This window comes from Salminus brasiliensis, chromosome 14 (genome assembly GCF_030463535.1).
Source record: "Salminus brasiliensis chromosome 14, fSalBra1.hap2, whole genome shotgun sequence".
NCBI classification, from domain to species: Eukaryota; Metazoa; Chordata; class Actinopteri; order Characiformes; family Bryconidae; genus Salminus; species Salminus brasiliensis.
Genome location: NC_132891.1, coordinates 31703987 through 31719034, shown reverse-complemented (window position 1 = coordinate 31719034; position 15048 = coordinate 31703987). Strand labels below are relative to the sequence as shown.

At 43.8% G+C, this 15048-nt stretch overlaps 2 protein-coding genes across 3 annotated transcripts in view; both read left to right on the top strand.

Annotated features, from left to right (window-relative positions):
* acap3a (ArfGAP with coiled-coil, ankyrin repeat and PH domains 3a) overlaps positions 1–2765 on the top strand; it is an 86621-nt gene extending 83856 nt beyond the window's left edge. The window contains exon 25 of the mRNA XM_072696708.1: positions 2659–2765. Coding sequence (XP_072552809.1) covers positions 2659–2765 — 107 coding nt within the window. The remainder of the gene's footprint in view (positions 1–2658) is intronic.
* A 2208-nt stretch (positions 2766–4973) lies between these two features.
* Positions 4974–13494, top strand: ube2j2 (ubiquitin-conjugating enzyme E2, J2 (UBC6 homolog, yeast)). Of its 2 annotated transcripts, none has more exons than XM_072697475.1 (7): positions 4974–5144; positions 6735–6865; positions 7001–7041; positions 7142–7244; positions 8074–8212; positions 8548–8628; positions 11050–13494. In XM_072697475.1, exons 2-7 carry the CDS (start codon positions 6735–6737, stop codon positions 11338–11340), a joined length of 786 nt encoding a protein of 261 aa, XP_072553576.1. In that variant the 5' UTR covers positions 4974–5144; the 3' UTR covers positions 11341–13494. The 2 variants fall into 2 exon arrangements, with proteins under 2 accessions (XP_072553576.1, XP_072553577.1); XM_072697476.1 differs by lacking the exon at positions 4974–5144 and adding an exon at positions 5563–6412.
* The last annotated feature ends 1554 nt before the right edge of the window (positions 13495–15048 follow it).

Genomic DNA, 15048 nt, shown 5'->3' with positions numbered 1-15048 from the left:
CAAGGGTTCACTTACTTTTTCTAGCCTGCACTGTGGATGTTTATACAACATGCTCAATACAAGACACAAGCAGTTCAGCGGTTCAACGGAACTAAACTGTTTGTGTGTTATTAGTTTAGTTAGATTGTTTGTCTGTAAATGGGATTTGAAGACCCCTATGTACACCAATGCCAAGACCTCCTTCAAATTGTGAGCCAAGGTGGAGGGGTCATGGTTTGGGACTGCCTTAGGGCCTGAATGCCTTGTGATCACTGAGGAAACAAGGATTTCAAAAGTATATCAAAACATTTTACAGAATGTAAGAGAATGTAAGGGCAGCAGTCCATGATCTCAAGGTGAAAAGAGGTTGGGTTATGCAACAAGACAATGATCCAAAGCACACAAGTAAATCAACTAAAGAATGGTTGGAAAAGAAGAGTGCAATGGCCAAGAATGGTAGAAAAGAGCATCGTCTGTAGGAACAGGAACCAGTCCCATCAGTCGTCCACAATCAGCTAGTGTGAATAACCCTTACTTTCAATAAGTCTTGCTTTGAAACAGTGTTGCCGTCCAGTGCTCAGAGTTATTGCTCAGGTCTGGCTTAAACAGGCTTCGTCGGCTGGCTACTGAAGCCCTGAGAAAAGCACACAGGCCAGAGGAGAGTTCAGCTCCTTGGTTTCCTCCCTGGAGGAAAAGAATGCGAGACACATACTTAGTGAACAGAGACGTCATGGTCATAATAGTTCATGAAGGAAATCTACGACATTACACCACCCGTACAGAATGACCAGCCATAACATTAGCACCACTAACAGGTGACACAAAGAAGTCAGATCTCAAGATAATGTGTCAAAAGCAAGACAAATAGTTTTTTTCTGGTATGCAGTGATCAGTACCTACCTAGTGCTCCAAGAAAGGACTACCAGTGAACCGACAACAGGGTAATAAGCATCTCAGGCTCATTGAAGCGACCCACAGAGGTCCCTCCTAACAACTTGCAGGACTTAAAGGATCTGCTGCCGGAAAGTCTTGGTGCCAGATACCACAGGACACTTTTAGAGGTCTTGAGGACTCCATGCTTTGAATGGTCAGATCTGTTGTGGCGGCACAAGGGGGGCCTACTCAATATTAGGCACTAATATAAAGGTACTAATCTTATGGCGGATTGGTGTACTGTTCAAAACTTTGGAAATAACTTTACAAAGTAGATTTACACACTGAAAAATTATTTTTAAAATTATTAAAATAAAAGAAATACATTTGTAAACTTTTTTTGGGGCTGAAATATTAAAAAGCACATACCCAGTGGGCTTTTAAAAAAAAAAAATAATGTACATGTAATAAGAGATACAAGAGATACATCAATATATAGAGAACAGGAAAATATTTTTACATATTTTAAAGCAACATTATGTAGCATTTCTACTTCAGGATAGCAGCTTCCAAATCATTGCGATGCTCCACTGACCTGTAATAGAGAGATTAGCATCGCTGTCGTTACTACTCCGGACTTGGAACGCTGCCAACTGCAGTATGTAACACTACGGCAGGATAACGCTGCGCTTACATATTTGTGTAAAATCCGGTGATATTTCTCTACCACCTCAGTCCACATGCATCTTCCACTTTCAGTGACGGGTTTCTATCTCTCAGCTTGTCCAGAAAAACATGTTCTTTAGTGGTGGCTTAAAGCGCAAATTACACTTCCTGACTGTAGGGGGAGCCCAGAAGTAGTGAGACGTAGTGTTGCTTTTAATTGTTGGACATTAATACCTTTTAAAGTTTGGGTCACATAACTCTGCATACACTTTAAGAGGTTTGCTTGTGCTTAGTGACACACCACTCGCCCACTGTTGGTAAAGGCAATGCGTAGGCCTTTCCTATACTCTTTATTATTCAAATAAATGAATAAATAAAATAAAAATCCCCCAAATTTCCAATAAGCACCTAGTAGTAGCCAGTGTGCTCTCTGGTAGGCCTGGCCATGGATTGCTGCGGCATCCCCAGGGGTCAAACCATGGTTGCTTAGAGATTGGTAGGATTAATAAATGTAATTATTTATTAAGGGATATTATATTTTATCATATGTTATATTGCTTATGTTTGATAAAAACAGGTCAGACGGTTTTCCACTGCTTCGTGTGGTGCCTAAGAGCACCCTGGAACTTAGAAACTCAGGAAATGTGTTGGTTCACTGCTGGTTCTGGGTAGTAGTATCATCATAAAGTATCAACAATAGAATAGGACTCACTGGAGCAGATAGACATGAACCCATTGGCACCATGCTGCTTAATGCCAGGAGTGGGCTAGAGGGGTATAAAGCCCCCCAGCATTGAGCTGTGGAGCAGTGGAACTGCAGTGTTCTCTGGAGTGATGATTGGTGCTCCATCTAATTCTTTTGGGAGGAGTTGGGGATGATTAGGTGGGGTGGTGATCATCCAACATCCTGTGCTCACTAATGCACTTGTTGCTGAATGCCATCAAATCCTCACAGCAATGCCATCCACAATTTAGCAGAAAGCCTTTTTTCCCTGGACAGTACAGACACAGTTACTCTAACAGAAGCAGAATAAATGCTTTTTAATATGTTTGATTTCGGTAGATGTCCCAATACTTTTGTCCACAATATAGATAGGTTTGGTTCCACCAGCAGCTCACTATTTGATGGTTGTCTTCCAGGCGACACCACTTACCTGGACATCTTCCGCGAGTTTTCCCACATGGCGTCCCACAACCCTGAGAAGCTGAAGCGGAGAAGCATTCACTTCCGTCACTCCTTCAGGTAGCATCACCACCACCACCACCACCACCACCACAGCCCACGCAACCTCTGCTGCCATTTCTGAAGTGACCGGATGACGGACAGCTAACGTGTTCCTCTGTTCCTTTCCTGCAGAGTCTGACCCGATGACCTCTGGTGGACCTGCAACCAAAACATTCAAGAGATTCAACCAATTGCTGTTCAGAATTGCCAGTTCCAGCGTTTGCAGTGCTTTTAGATAGTTAGAATTAAACAGGCTGTCAATTGGAACAGTTCAGATGTCAAATGCTGATGTTGAAGGAGCGTTAGAAGGAGCTATCACCACGTCCTTGGTGGAGACCTGATACACCTACAAGACTTTTGAGCAAATCTTCTCGACTGCCAGTGCACCTGCAGACTGATTATAGATTCTAGAGCTCTGCAGAAGTCCAGCCGAGATGCCGGAGCACACACACACTCGCGCCTGAGATGTAGACCTAAACTGTGCCTTTGTTTTGAATGTTTGTACAGCTTTAACTGCTTTATACGCTGAAGGATCAGCTGGACTCATCCTCCATCGTTTCTATCAATTTTGCCCGTGTAATCTCCTCTATTTTGCATATTCTTGAATATTGTAGCCACTCGCAGAGAATAACCACAGCAGTCAGCAGTGTCTGCAGAATACTATGTACACAACAGCAGCTTAGCTTGTTCTCCATGCAGTTATCATCTGACATACAGCGAATCCCAGTGGATCAGTATTTGGAGTGTTTTGGCTGTAAATCCGTTTTGTCTGAGCTTCCGGTTCAGGCGTGGAATGAGTGGTTGAACGGCTGTGACTATGCTGGCGTAGTCGTACTTTTGCTTTGTGGAAACCAATGTACAGTTCCCACAAGGCACTGCAAACTCAAATGCAGGCCAGATGTTGTATGTGTACAGTACTTTTTTTTTTAGATGCAAAATGCTAATATATCATTGAATGATGGTATTTTGTAACAAATAAATCAAATCAACACTGTTTTAATGTTTTCCTGCTTCACTTTTAAAAATATATATATTTTTAATATACATTTATACATGAACACATTCATCGTAAACATTCATTTACATTTTTTAATAGATATATCGTTGCTGTTTTTCACGTTTCTGGTATCATTTGAATCTGGCAGTTCTTCTTTACGTTGTGTCTCAATTTCAGGACAAACGGACCAATAGAAATGCTCCCAAATGGGCTCAGAGTGGCTCAGCACCCTAGCAGTGCTGCTTTGCCATCAGCGGCCGGAGTCTGAGAGAGCACAGTTGGTCGTGCTCTCTCCGGGTGGGTAGATGGCGCTCTCTCTCCTCATCTCAGTACTCTTAAGTGACGTTGGCAGGGTAGAGCTGAGGTGCCAATTAACACTGTAACCTGCGATGGACTGGTACCCTGTTCAGGGGATATTCCTGCCTTGCGCCGGGCAATCCTGGGAGGGCTTATGTTGGAACACCATCATTATAGAGAACAGTTCCTCCACAGCTCAATGCTGAGGGACTGTATTCTTCTGGAATGGACTAGACAAGCTGTATATGTGCATTTGCACATCTGTGTCAGCAATGGGTGCCACTTAAAGTAGCTGATGGCATCCATTAGAAGGGGTGTCCACAAACATTTCACAGCACAGGCACACCACAGGCAGTGGTGGCTCAGCGGTTAGAGCGTCGGGATATCGATAACAGGGTTGTGGGTTTGATTCCCGGGCTTGGCAAGCTGCCACTGTTGGGCCCTTGAGCAAGGTCCTTTACCCTCTCTGCTCCCCGGGTGCTGGAGTTGGCTGCCCGTGTGTGTGTGTGTGTGTGTACTCACTGCCCCTAGCTCACTAGTGTGAGTGTGTGTGTGTGTGTGTTCGCTACCACAGATGGGTTAAATGCGGAGGACACATTTTGCTGTACAGTGACAAATACGTGCACCTTTACCTTTAAGAATTTACCTTCATTTTTTATTTTTTATTAAACATTTCAAGAACAAAACCTCGTACTATGAACAGTGTTTTGAAAGAAAATAAAAACTATATAAATATAAATATAATATAAATAATATATATACAGCAGTGTATGGCAAATATTTGGAAATTTGGAAACATTTGAGGTTACAAAGCAGAGCTAGCGAGCCGGCTGTATTTTGGAGCGAGCGGCCCTGCGTGACTTTTATTTTGAAGAGGAACTGGCGGTCGCCCCGTGCCGGGCTTTTATTGTCGTTTAGCGTCATCATTTCCTTGTTGTGTGGGGGCCATATTGGAATGGGGCATAGATGACAATTCCTCTTAGCTGAAAGCTACATTTATGTTGCCTTTGTAAATTTCTTTTCGCCGTTTTTCCACTCCGAAGCAGATCTACGCTACAGCAGCACTCGGTTCGGCCCCGGTTCGTTTCTTGATCGGGCGGTAAAGAGGTAGGTAAGCCTGGGTCGCGGCGGCGGCGGCGGCTCGCTGTTGGTTGGGTGGCTCTGCTTTCCTCGGCAGCAGCAAATCCTCCTAAACAGCTCCTAACATTAACCCAGCCAGCCAGCCAGCCAGCCAGCCTCCTCCTCCTCCTCCTCCTCCTCCTGCTGCTGCTCCTCGGTCTGCCGGGTCTCCCTGGTCTCCCCGCCGCGGCTGTTTACTGTCATTTAGCTCGCTAGTGTGTTCACTTCGGTCCTCACCGAGTGTCACACACGTAGGACAGTACTGCAGCTTAGCCTAGCTTAGCCTAGCCTAGCCTAGCCTCGCCTGGCTTCTGACGGGTCAGTGAACAAGCTGGTAGCTAATGCTAATGCTAGCTAGCTAACAAACAACTACTCCAGCTGACGTTCAGGTGATAGTGGGTGATCTGGCCAGCACTAGGCGGGTTAACCTTGTAGTGGGTGGGTTGGTGGGTTGGTGGGTGGGTGGGTTTGGGTTTCCCCTTTCTCAGGTGTCATGTTTCAGGCATGTTGTTATTGTTGTTGTTTTTAATGTAGGCTGAGGGTAGCTGGATGGCTGGATGGCTGGCTGGCTACATCTGCCTGTCTGAATTTCTCAGTAGCTCTGAAGGTTATCTAGCTACCTGCCCTCAAGTCTGTGTAAGAGTTGGGGATGGCACTGATCACAGGTCTGGATGAAGTGTCACAGAAGTGCATTTGAATAAGTCATAAGTCATAAGTCATGTTATAACACTGGTAACACCACTACCCGCCACTGAGCTACCACACCATGTAGGAGACTGGGGTTCGATTCCCGGTCTGGGTGACTATACTGCGCTACACTTCACCCTTTGGGTGAGTCCTTGGGCAAGACTCCGAACACTACGTTGGCCCACCTCTGTACTACGAGTAACCTTGTAAGTCACTCTGGATAAGAGCGTCAGGTAAATGTTATAGAGGTGTGAAAATATATACAGTATTTCATTTGAAAGATGTATAGAAACCGTATCCAGGTAGAAACTCTGCTCCCTCCGTTTTGAGGGGGCGCTTTTGTTCAACTGAGCAATGATTTGATAAATTGACGGAGCAGATTTTAATTTTTTAATCAAGGAATCGTTTTATTATATCATCGAACAGTAAACAGTAGGGATGCACAATGATATGTGGCTCGCCGGTCACTATAGCACCGCCTTGGGGGGGTTTGAATCTCGAGCCATGCCGCTTTGCCATCAGCAGCCGGAGTCTGAGCGAGCACAATCGGACATGCTCTCTCCGTGTGGGTAGGTGGCTCTGTCATTCCTCATCACTATTAAAGATGTCGGCCAGCGCGTCTGTTAGCTGGTGGGGCAGAGCCGGGGAGCCGGCACTTTCTTTACATGTGTTTGAGGGGGGTGTGTCATTTCTTGTGCTAGGGCGAGCTACAACAGGGTGGGTTTGGCAGGGAGGGCGGGGGGGACTTGTGCACTTCTGTACTTTATAAATGTTCATGTATCAGCAGCAAATATCTGATCCTAATTAGAGTGATCTTTAATAGTCACAGGTTTTATAAAAGGAACCCTGTATATCCGTCTTTGACTAGTGGTGACTTTTGATGCTTTTCAGATGAGCAGCAACATAAACAAGAGGGCACCGACAACAGCAACACAAAGACTGAAGCAGGACTACCTGCGCATAAAGAAAGATCCGGTCCCGTACATATGTGCAGAACCTCTCCCCTCAAACATTTTGGAGTGGTAAAGCAATTATTTCCCTTTTTCATGACATCATTCTTATTGCCTGCATCGATGCACAGTGAAGTTTGTGGCGATTTCGACCTGATTCTAGTGATTTTGTGATCGCTTCCTAACAAGGCCTTTAAATTTTGGCAGGCACTATCTCGTCCGTGGTCCTGAGAAAACTCCATATGAAGGTAAATAATTTTTTGGTTTGTTCAGTACAGTTGTTTTTGTAAAATCAGTGCTGTTTCTTTTGCAGATGTTATCTACACCTTGTTTTCAATCTGTCTACAGGGGGTTATTATCATGGCAAGCTCATATTCCCCAGAGAATTTCCTTTCAAACCACCAAGCATATACATGATAACACCCAATGGCAGATTTAAGTGTAATACAAGGTAAGAACATTAAAAAAAACATTAGCTTGTTGCTGTTAATATACAATTGCAAGATAAACTAATAAACTGGTCTGATCATTATCTAAGTCAAAATTATGCACAAATACAATCTAACTAAACTAATAACACACTAACAGTTGTGTACTGTTCATTCCTTTTGTTGAGCAGATTGAGTAAATGTTCACAGTGCAGGATAGAAAAAGTAAGTGAACCTCTGTGTTAATGACTTCCCCAAGAACTCAATAACTAGCTTGCAAAAGGTGTTGCCATAGTCAAACATTCCTCTGTAATGTAACAGTAAATGTTTGGTAGAGGTGAGTGCTATCTAAAGGGGGATCTGCAGATGGTTAAATGCAAGGGATCACTTACTTTTTCTAGCCTGCACTGTGAATGTTTTATGTAATGAATGCATTATTAATAAAAGACATGAACAGTACATGAACTGTGTGTGTTAGTTTAGACTCTGTTTGTCTGTAATTGTGATTGTAACTTAGATAATAATCAAAGCAAAATTTATAAGTAATTAATTAAGAAATTCAGGCACTTCCGTAGGGTTCATTTAATTTAATAAATAATTTAATAAGTCAGTTTAATAAAAGGAATTGTTATTACTCACACAGAGTGTAGTTGTACAGGGTCTAGTTTGCCAAAAGCATCTTAGTGTTAAGATCGTTTTCGCTGCGAGAGAGAGAGTGTTCAGTGTGATGCTCGCTCGACCGTTGAGGAGTTGTCTTTGTGCTAAGGTGCTTTTGAAAAAACCCAGTCGTGTCCTTGATCTTGTTATGGCACACGTTCTTGCTAAAGGATCTTTCTCCTCTTCGGTTCTCAGATTATGCCTCTCCATCACTGACTTCCACCCTGACACCTGGAACCCAGCATGGTCAGTGTCCACCATTCTCACCGGTCTGTTGAGCTTCATGGTAGAAAAAGGCCCAACCCTTGGCAGCATCGAAACCTCAGACTTTACGGTGAGTTTTAAGCTGGCTTACTGATTGTGGTGTTTTTTTTGTTTACATTCACATGCGTGGCATTAGTCTGCCATGCAGAAGGCACTATTGTTAGCCGCTACACCACACCAACCACTTTGCGTCTTGGTTTGCACCACTCTTGAATTTGCTGAATATGATTTCAGTATTTCACATTCTGTAAAATTCTGTGAATGTTTACTTGCGGTTTGTCAGCTCTCCAGTCTGTTTGCAAAAAATCATCTGGTCCAGTGTACAGACTCAGCCCTTGCTCTGTGAATGGGAAACAAAAGTGGCTTGGGTTAGATAAATAATATTTTGAATGATGTCGTCCACAGAAAAGACAGCTGGCTTCGCAGAGTTTGGCCTTCAACATTAAGGACAAAGTGTTCTGTGAGCTGTTTCCAGATGTTGTTGATGTGAGTATTATGCATGGGTCAAACCGGAACTCTGATATTAAAGTGAATTAGTTAAACAGTGTGGTTCCAGCCATACTGCACCTGTAGTTCCAGCCATACCGCCACTGTGTAGTTCCAGCCCTTGTAGTTCCAGCCATACCACCACTGTGTAGTTCCAGCACCTGTAGTTCCAGCCATACCACCACTGTGTAGTTCCAGCCCTTGTAGTTCCAGCCATACCGCCACTGTGTAGTTCCAGCCATACCACCACTGTGTAGTTCCAGCACCTGTAGTTCCAGCCATACCACCACTGTGTAGTTCCAGCCCTTGTAGTTCCAGCCATACCGCCACTGTGTAGTTCCAGCCATACCGCCACTGTGTAGTTCCAGCCCTTGTAGTTCCAGCCATATCGCCACTGTGTAGTTCCAGCCCCTGTAGTTCCAGCCATACCGCCACTGTGTAGTTCCAGCCCTTGTAGTTCCAGCCATACCGCCACTGTGTAGTTCCAGCCCTTGTAGTTCCAGCCATACCGCCACTGTGTAGTTCCAGCCATACCGCCACTGTGTAGTTCCAGCCCTTGTAGTTCCAGCCATATCGCCACTGTGTAGTTCCAGCCCTTGTAGTTCCAGCCATACCGCCACTGTGTGGTTCTAGCCATGCCCGCCACTGTGTGGTTCTAGCCATGCCCGCCACTGTGTGGTTCTAGCCCTTGTAGTTCCAGCCATACCGCCACTGTGTAGTTCCAGCCCTTGTAGTTCCAGCCATATCGCCACTGTGTAGTTCCAGCCCCTGTAGTTCCAGCCATACCGCCACTGTGTAGTTCCAGCCCTTGTAGTTCCAGCCATATCGCCACTGTGTAGTTCCAGCCCTTGTAGTTCCAGCCATACCGCCACTGTGTAGTTCCAGCCATACCGCCACTGTGTAGTTCCAGCCCTTGTAGTTCCAGCCATACCGCCACTGTGTAGTTCCAGCCCTTGTAGTTCCAGCCATACCGCCACTGTGTAGTTTCAGCCCTTGTAGTTCCAGCCATATCGCCACTGTGTAGTTCCAGCCCTTGTAGTTCCAGCCATACCGCCACTGTGTGGTTCTAGCCATGCCCGCCACTGTGTGGTTCTAGCCATGCCCGCCACTGTGTGGTTCTAGCCACTGTAGTTCCAGCCATACTGCCACTATGTAGTTCCAGCCACTGTGTGGTTTCAGCCATGTTACAATTCCAATCCAGCTGCAACCTAACTGTTGACTTATCAAGCTTTTAAAGCAGGGCTAACAGACTGGGTTCCTTCTGCAGAGTTCTGCATTGTCACTTATTAAATACGCCTGATTCCAAGTATTGCCCTTCATTCATGAAAGTATTAGAAGAAGGGAAAAGGCCTAGAAGGAACCCACTCAGCTGAAATTGTCAAGGCAAGATTTGTTCAGTGTCAGAAGTTGGTTTAACACTCTTTCAAAATGTAGAAAAGCTAAAAGCAATAGCAGCAGCTGTCTTAAAGCATGAGACATTTGTCTACTGTTGGAGATAACACTGTGATACAGTGTCACAAATTCATGGAAGGAAGTATATTTGCGTTTGCTCAGCAGCTTGACCCAGTTTCAGGCAAGTGTAGGACTATGTAGGCTACATTCATACTGCAGGTAAATGGGGACTGCGTCTGACATGAGAAGAGGCATTCTCAAGAGGACAGTGCTCCATCTGGTTCAGTCCTCTAACAAACACTGTTGTCTTCTGTCTTTCCCTAAGATTAAAGGAATAGTCAGAGGAAAACATTCAATTCAAATGAACGTAATTCATCACTGAACACAGACGCAGTCAATCAACCAAGATCGGTTTTGGTGTCTAACGTTTGCTTCTTTCCTTAGTTTAGAATGGGAGAGGCTAGGCTAATGTTGCTAAGAAACTGTGGACTGTCACCAATCTCTGTACATACAGTCTGTACATACACGCTCCAAAACATCTCTTAACCCTGTCCCTTAACCCAGACCTTTTTATGTGTGGTGCAGACAAATCCATGTAGTTTAACAGGATGTGACTGAATTAAATTTCCCCACACAAATGAAAACAAATAATATGTTTTAATAAATAATAATAATATATAAAAAAAGAAAATACCGAAACCACTTTTAATCCATGATCACAGTCTGCACATCGAAGCCGTCAAAGCAGGATGCTATGTGGATAATAATGTATTTCCAATTTTAGCTGCAATATTTTAAGAGGGCTGGAACTACACAGTGGCGGTATGGCTGGTTCCAGGATTGGGAACCCCTGCTGTTTATAAGTTTCTGTCACATATTAGCTACGCTAGTCTCCAATACCTGGTTCAGGCAGCAGACATGTCTTGGCTGATTGACCATGATGTGGAAATTGTGCAATTTAGGTGTTTCCCCAGCAGCTTGTCAGAACATCTGCAGTAAGCTGTTCTCCTTTTCTCTTTTGTGACGCAGGAGATCAAGCAGAAGCAGCGAGTGCAGGAGGAACTGAGCTCACGCTCTCAGGCCCTGCCTCTCCCTGATGTGGTGCCAGACGGAGACGCCCCCCACCACGCGCAGAACGGCCACCCAGGCCTGAACGGGCACCTGCCCGCAGGGGCGGCCCAACAGCCCCCTGACCTCCAGCAGGTCAACCGCAACCACGGACTCCTAGGAGGAGCGCTCGCTAACCTGTTTGTCATTGTCGGCTTTGCCGCTTTCGCCTACACAGTCAAATACGTGCTGCGGAGCATTGCACAGGAATGAACGAACAACAACCCCCAAACACCCCCCTACCCCCACCCCCCAGAAACGAGAGGAAAAATCTGCAGATGGAGCAAAGATGGAGACAGAAACAGAGGACTGACTGGACCTGCTCTCGCAACCAAGTCGAGCGAGTTGTCTGTTGTTTTGCCCCAAATAAAATCCAAGCAAAGTTCACGTGGCTAATGAATCGAGTTAATAGCCGAGCAAATGAGATAGAAAGCCAAGTGACCCCTGGTGTACGTCAGTAAGGAGAGTCCCGACAGTCACAGGGAGGAAGGAGGTCCCCACCCAAAGCCAAGGCCCGGGGTATTTAGAAGTACAGAAGTACGGTTTGAGACTTCTGCCTGTATCCGAACCTCTGCTTTGATTGGATTTGGTTGTGTTTGTATTGTGTTGAAGGAATACTCCAGCGTTTTTCAGCCTGGTTTCTATCCGATACGTCTGCAGCATAACGTCGAGTATTCAGACAGTGATTTGGGTGTACTCAGAAAAGACAAACACAAACCCAGTCGACTCAAAGTCTGTTTATAATAAGCCTTTTAACTGTATTTTGAGTCTACAGATTTTTGTCTTTTTACTAAGTGCAGGACAAGGCATCAGAATTATTGCCATCGGCAGCCGGAGTCTGCGAGTGCACGATTGGCCATGCTAGGTAGCTGGGTGCGGTGGAGCTAGGAACCTGCCACTTTCCTCCAAGCCTCATGGCTGCCTGGCAATGCCACATCGGCGGCAGTTTGAAAAGAGAGTGGCTGGCTTCACATGTCCTGGCGGAGACGTGTGTTCAGTCCTTACCCTCATGTCGGGAGCATTGCTAGCGCTAGTCGGAGCTACGAATGGGTGGGTTAATTGGCAGTACCAACACTAAAAATGGTCTATGGGTGCCACAAATACAGCATATAGATGTTAGGTTGAAAGTCACTGGAGTATTTCTTTAAGGAAGCCGGCTTCACTCCCAGCAGGCAGTTGAACAGCGTTACAGTTCTCACACCCTTTGTTCTGCGCATCATCTGTTGTTGGTAAGGTTTCACAAGACGCTCTTGAGAAGTGTAGAGATCATTCCTAAGGTTTTGCTCCAAAATGCATTGTGTTCTTCATTGTCTTGAACAGTTCACCTGCAGTACTTTGCAGTTCATGAGAGTGGATAGACTATAAACATGCTCTACCTTTTATGAACGTGTTCTAGACGCCCCCGTTCCCCTGCACAGAATGGTTAAAAGGAGAGTTCGGCCATTGACACCCCCCCCTCCATTAACTCCGTCATTGAGATGTAAACAACGTAATTCAGGGTGGGTTTTGGTGTGAAATGCTTCATCGTTTTCTCCATTTCTTTGCAGTGGTTGATGATGGGAGCCAGGGGTCTTGATCTCGAAATGCTAGCATAACCATGTTTTTTCTTTTGGTTTGGGCCTCAGGCGGATCGTTTAAAACTAATACAAATAATTTAATACGAGAGCCTCTTTGGTAGGTAGCTTTTGTAGTTGAACTCTAGTTGGCAGTCTGGCTCCTTCTGGTTCACCACTGCTGAGAGCAGTTCTGAATGGTGAGTTTCTTTAGGATGGAGCATTTCACACCAAACTACTCTCAATAAACTCTGTATCGTCCAGCTGGTATGAAATGTGACCTCAGTGATGAATCCAGAGCACATGAAGGTTCTTCTTTACAATATTACACTTTGGGTTCAGTGCATCTCCAAGCTAGTATCAGATTTGGCTTTTAGGAGGATTTTTTTTGTTTGTTTGTTTGTTTGTTTTAAACCCAAGTACAGATGATCTACCAAATCTCATGAGTGCAGAGGTATGATCTACAAATTGGAACAGTCAGTTAGACCACTCAGTTTTACTCTAAAATGTGATTCTCGGTAGCTGGATTCGGAGATCTTTGAGGAATCTCTCTTTCCGTCAGGCTTTTCCTATATGCGCTAATCCCATTAGACCATCCAACACTATGATTTGTTCTGTTGTTTGTGTATTTGTGAGATCTTCAATACTACTTTCACTTTTGCAGCACACAGTACTTCAACAGACACGGAAATGGTTTTTTTTTTCTTTGTTTATTTTGTTTGTTTTTTTTTTGCTTTTTAAGGGTTGTGACTTGTGCAATATTCTTCATCAACAATCGACTTAAAATAAACATTCATTTAATTCTCTTCTTAGACACAAATGGTTTATCATTCATTTGGTTACAGAAAGCACTTTCAAAAATGTCATTCTCTGGACCTGAAAGCTCAGGGGTAGCTTTTTAACCTAACCTAAACAAAGGCAATAGGCGAGGGGTTACTCCAGCTTGATTTGGGGCATCTGTAAAAAAAAAATTGCAGACTAATTTTGATCTATTCTCTTTAATGATGTGACACCTCAAAGTTTGAGATATCGAATGCATGAGGCTAGTTTCTTTTCATTGATTTGTCATGCGAATTACAGTCTGCTCCACTTGGTACTGTGATATAGTGCCCCCTTGAGGTCATTAGACAGTGCAGGTACACTCTTATGTAGGTGAGGTTATTCATACAGCGCAAATTAAAGAATTAAAGGGTCGTCCAGCTCCTGTGTATCAATTACACCAGTAGTATCCAACTGCAGGGCCACAGTACCACACTTCCAGACCCTCCCTCTGTCACACCCGCAGATCAGCTGATCCCTGCAAGTACGCCTATAGTGGTTCATTTTAGAATTACAGTCTCACACTTTCCAGCTGCTTGCAGATTTATAATAATAATAATAATAATAATAAGCTAGCATTTATCAGCTTGCAGGTATACGTCGGCTTTGGCCTGTTTTACTGGTGTTTTGAGCCCAGATATTTAAAAAAAAAAAAAGATAGATGAGGAAGATGCAAAGAACCATTTAGGCAAGCAATGGGTCTTTCAGATAACCATTGCCTTTATTAAAAATGTAGACGGAGCAGGATTAACGTCTAACTGTAAAATTAATAATAATCATAATAAATAAGATTTAATTATATGACAGTACATGCTGCACATACACAACCAGTAGCCCAAAAATAATAATAAAAATAAACAAATTGGAGGTAGGATATCTCTTATGGTAAAAGGAGATCCCAAATCACGCTCTCATAGAGTTTCACTGCTGAAACGGTCATCTGTATAGAACCATGACGCCTCAAAGAACCATTTGAAGGCTTATATGGATCTTTGCCTTTTAAAGGGTTCGTCTCTGATGGAAACCTTGTGTATATGGTAATTTAACTCATTTAACTCAAAAATGCCTCTTTATATCACAATATATTGGAGACTTTATATCACAATATATATATTATACTTTATAACACAATATATAATTATATTTATATTCTTACAAGTTAAAGAACACCCTTTCAGTAGGAGGTAGAACATTATAACTGATTCGTTATGGTCTTACTGAATCATATCGGTATTGGTTGATAATTGCTTAAAAGTTTGGGTTTGACTGATGTATCAAACCTATACCTGATGATGATGATTAACTGAACTCCAGAAGAGCAGACTGTTCAGGTGATGCTAAGCTAGTGAGCTAAAACAGCTGCATTTAACTGAATTCATAACGACAGAAATAAATGTTCCACTTTTTATGTAGTAATTAATCATTAATAACTATGTAACAATTCAGGCAGGTGCCCAGTTTCTACATTTTCTTTGGCAGATATTTATGAACATTACAGAGATGGTAAATGAGCATTAACCCACAGTCCCCATAGCAATGCATCCTAGGC

Bases quoted from the DNA above. Each gene is read 5' to 3' on its own strand.
- ube2j2 (XM_072697475.1), top strand. From the start codon at position 6,735: ATGAGCAGCAACATAAACAAGAGGGCACCGACAACAGCAACACAAAGA. The intron at 7,042-7,141 runs GTAAATAATTTT...ATCTGTCTACAG, and splicing joins TGAGAAAACTCCATATGAAG to GGGGTTATTATCATGGCAAG. The intron at 8,213-8,547 runs GTGAGTTTTAAG...TGTCGTCCACAG, and splicing joins TCGAAACCTCAGACTTTACG to AAAAGACAGCTGGCTTCGCA.